Here is a 4,056-nt window from a genome sequence, read left to right as displayed (position 1 = left end):
GACATAAATAGAAGCTAGAATTTAGACTTATATAGAAACTAGAATATAGACATATATAGACAGATAGACATAAATATATAGACGTGTATAGACATATATAGACGTGTTTAGACATATATAGACAGATAAACATAAATATAAAGACGTGTATAGACATATATAGCCGTGTATAGAGACATAGAATAGAATTTGTAGATTTTAAAATCTGACTAAATTTATATTGTTTAAAATACCAATCTCGTTACTTCAACTACAGGGTGTATCGATAAACACTGCAGCATTAAATTGTTACAGGGTGTTCACAATGAATTGAGGTACGTCTCTACAGACATGTGCCTAGCTGTTGAGCTGTCTACTGATGCTAAAAATATACATGTTGTTTTCTTAATATACTTTGTATGTAAAAAAAACTGTTATTGACGAGTGTAAATTTAAATGTAACATAAGTCTGGTTTATGAAAAGTCTGAGTTTAAACCCAAATTAAGATGATTTCTTTTCCCCATCTTATCTTAGTTGTTTAATGTCTCAGAAATATAGCCATAAAATACAATTATTGATAGCTTTTGCAGTTACAAAGTTTGAAAAAGATTAAAGCATACAAATGTAAATTTAAGTTGGCTGCAGGTCAAACTTCATAAGGATATTGAGTTTTTGGCACAAATACAAACTTTCTAATCCTATATTTTTGCAACCTGATGGTGGATACCTTTATTATTTCAAATATAGACTATTTGATCGAACTTGATTTATACTGTGAAATATTAGAAGTCTATCCGACAGCGGGTATAACAAGAAAAGTGTGCAGTGTGGCATTAAACTCATTTCTTTTGTTTATAAAACCCTGTTTATCACGTATAATATAAATGATAAAAAAATATCCAAAATTTGTTCTTAAACGGAAAGAAGTTTATTATACAGATGCTACAATGACATAGAGTCAATTAATATTCTTAAACTCTCTCAAACTTAAAAAACATGCACAAAATATGAAGATAAGAATTTATTTGTTAATATATTATTTATATGACTAGTTAGAATACAAAAACATTATTCTACTGAATGAAACATGTGCGCGCATAGAGAGATCAAATTAAATTTTTTTCTAGGGTTGTCATTTTTTTTAAATTTTCAGTAGGGAAAAGGGTTTGGACATTTCTGTGAAAATTATTAGTGTTTTTTGTTGCAAATTTAACTTGGAAAATATTTTGTTGATTTTCTGATTTATTTGGAGGATTTGTAGTTTCCCCTGAAAACTATTTGGAGGATTTGTAGTTTCCCCTGAAAACTATTTGCTGACGGCGGTTTATCCCGCGTTAATATCACTGAAATGTTTGACCCTGATGCCTAGGCTGCTGCCAGGTGTGGGTCTGGGCTCCTTGAAATTTGTTAAACTGTCCTAAATTATGAATGTTGGATGTATTTGGTCCTAGGTCCAGTCTGAGCAGCTGCTGACCAGTCCCTGTATAACTGGAACTAATCGGATGCTCGGCGTTAAAGTCTATTCGCTCCGCGCCGGCATTGAAGTCTCTACGCTCCGTGCCATAGCTCGGTGGGTTGGAAATGCAATTCACATCATTAAAATGATTTGATTGTTGGCGAACTCCAGGATACTGACTGACTGGCAGATTAACAACTTGTCTACCGTCATCTGATGTCCTTCGAAGATCATCATCACTAAGATCAGAAACTAGAATGTCTGATAAGGTTTCAGAGTTGTAGACAGGATCTATCTCCATGTAGATGTGACTGGCCGACGGAGTGATCGGACGGAAGTTCTTTCCGACCGTGTTTTGGTTGGATATTGGGATAACGTGCGCCTGCTGGCCGTTAGCAAAGGTAGCACGGTAGATGGTAGAGTTGGGACCGAGTGGAGTAATCATCAGAGGTCGGAGAACTTGGCATTCGTTCTGGAGACAGTATTGGGACTGATCCTGGTCTCCGGGAGTGGGTGGAGTCAGGGTAGTGGTTGTGGTTGAGGATGAGAGGTAAGGATAGTATCCAGTTCTTTCATCCTTTGTCTTAAAACAAGGCCAGGAGCTTCCACCACACATGGTCTTAGAGAACCGTCGGAAAATAATAAAAGTAGCCGTAACGGTCACTAAACAGATAACAACTGACACCACGGCCGCTATTATCACTGTCATAGCCGAAGTGGATTTGTCCTTTGAGTGTGGAGCGGCAAAGGTAGTTTCCTCCATAAGGACCGCCAGGTTGGCCAGGTGGGTGCACTGACATGTAGTGTGGGTCGTGTTGGAGTCCAAGCTCCAGCAGCCACGGTTAGACCATGTCTTACTCACAAAGTCCCACCAAACACAGGTTGGGTTCGTCATACTACCAACTTCAGTATGCTTAAAGAGCACTGTCAGGGGTTTACTCAGACTGGAGGTGTGTCCTTTACTCAGGGAAGCACTGGCAACTTGGGAGTTTAAAAACTTAATCCCATTGGTAGAAGATGGAAGAATATGATCCATGTTGTTGTAATAAAAGAATAAAAGACGAATGGCTCCGTTTTCACTGTTCTCAATGAGCGCCTCTGACGGTATTGTAATCTCAACTTTAGCATCTGTACTCTTGAACTTTTGATCTTCAAGATCTCTTGCTCTCATTACTCGTGTAGATGAGACTATATTGTTCTCAACCGTATATATATCCTTCTCTATATTGATAGAGTTGGCTTGGAGGAAGGCGTTTTCTTGCAGGGCGAGAACTAGCTCACTCCCAGCCTTCGCCCTCTCCGAAGGGACGAGGTCACTCCAGGCGAGCATTTGTGAGTCCTCTAGGAGGTTGCTACCCGTCTGGAGTAGAAGCTGGCTCAGGAGACCGGTGATCCGCTCCTTCTCCTCCGGATCGGAGATTGAGAACAACTGTTGGCGCATCCTGTGCGCGAGGTTCTGCATAAGCTCAGAAACACGCGCCACGTCGCCACCGTACATTGTTTTCACCTTGGAGGTTTGTGAAAGTTCGTCTGCAAGTTCAAGCACGTCATCACCTTCACGTAGCTGGGCATTGAGACGGGTCAACCACCCGGATTCACATTCACTGAGATCTGGCGAGCCGGTGAACCAACCACTATCTTCCGAGCATCGCCATTTGGCGAACCCGGTGCTACCGCTTGGACAGGGTTGAATAGCAAGCTCACCGGCGCTCGTCCAATTCCAGAATAGCTGGCGCACTGTGACCGGCGGGCAGTGATCTACAACAGATTCAAGAACGTAAAGACGATCTTTCTTCTCTTGCATTTCTCTTCTCTCATACTCTTGACGAGTTCGTTCATCCTGCTCAGAACTCTTTACAGATTCCGTAATCCGTTCTGTAGTCGTAGTCGAGGTTGTAGTCGTACTTGTGGTTGTCGTCGTTGTAGTGGTTGTGGAGGTTGTTGGCCGTCTACGTGGTGACGGAGTGGCGGAGAGATCCAACAGCCAGGGCGGCTGTGCATGTCCTTCTGTTGTTGTTGTAAACTGTTGTTGACATGAGTAGTGTACCTCCATATACTTGTATGTTGTTGGACAAGGATCTCCGAAAACTTGACTATTCACCTCGAAGGAACAATACTGTTTTCCACCACACCTGAAAACAAAATTAACTAAAATTGTGTAATTTTTTTCTTAAAAATTCACTTTCGGCAATATTTCTAAAAAGAAACAAAAGGATCCCAAATTAATAAACCAACTCCCCTAAATTCTCCTATGCAATGTTTGACCCTGATGCCTAGGCTGCTGCCAGGTGTGGGTCTGGGCTCCTTGAAATTTGTTAAACTGTCCTAAATTATGAATGTTGGATGTATTTGGTCCTAGGTCCAGTCTGAGCAGCTGCTGACCAGTCCCTGTATAACTGGAACTAATCGGATGCTCGGCGTTAAAGTCTATTCGCTCCGCGCCGGCATTGAAGTCTCTACGCTCCGTGCCATAGCTCGGTGGGTTGGAAATGCAATTCACATCATTAAAATGATTTGATTGTTGGCGAACTCCAGGATACTGACTGACTGGCAGATTAACAACTTGTCTACCGTCATCTGATGTCCTTCGAAGATCATCATCACTAAGATCAGAAACTAG

The 4,056-nt window shown here is 41.2% G+C and overlaps 1 protein-coding gene across 1 annotated transcript; it reads right to left on the bottom strand.

Annotated features, from left to right (window-relative positions):
• Window positions 1–986: 986 nt before the first annotated feature.
• Window positions 987–3,602, bottom strand: LOC111712858 (latrophilin Cirl). Its single transcript, XM_023487604.1, has one exon. It carries the CDS (start codon window positions 3,487–3,489, stop codon window positions 1,321–1,323), a length of 2,169 nt encoding a protein of 722 aa, XP_023343372.1. The 5' UTR covers window positions 3,490–3,602; the 3' UTR covers window positions 987–1,320.
• Between the last annotated feature and the right edge of the window lie 454 nt (window positions 3,603–4,056).

The sequence above is a fragment of the Eurytemora carolleeae genome, unplaced genomic scaffold, assembly GCF_000591075.1.
Source record: "Eurytemora carolleeae unplaced genomic scaffold, Eaff_2.0 scaffold1197, whole genome shotgun sequence".
In the NCBI taxonomy this organism is placed as follows: domain Eukaryota; kingdom Metazoa; phylum Arthropoda; class Copepoda; order Calanoida; family Temoridae; genus Eurytemora; species Eurytemora carolleeae.
This window is presented reverse-complemented; position numbering and strand designations above follow the sequence as displayed.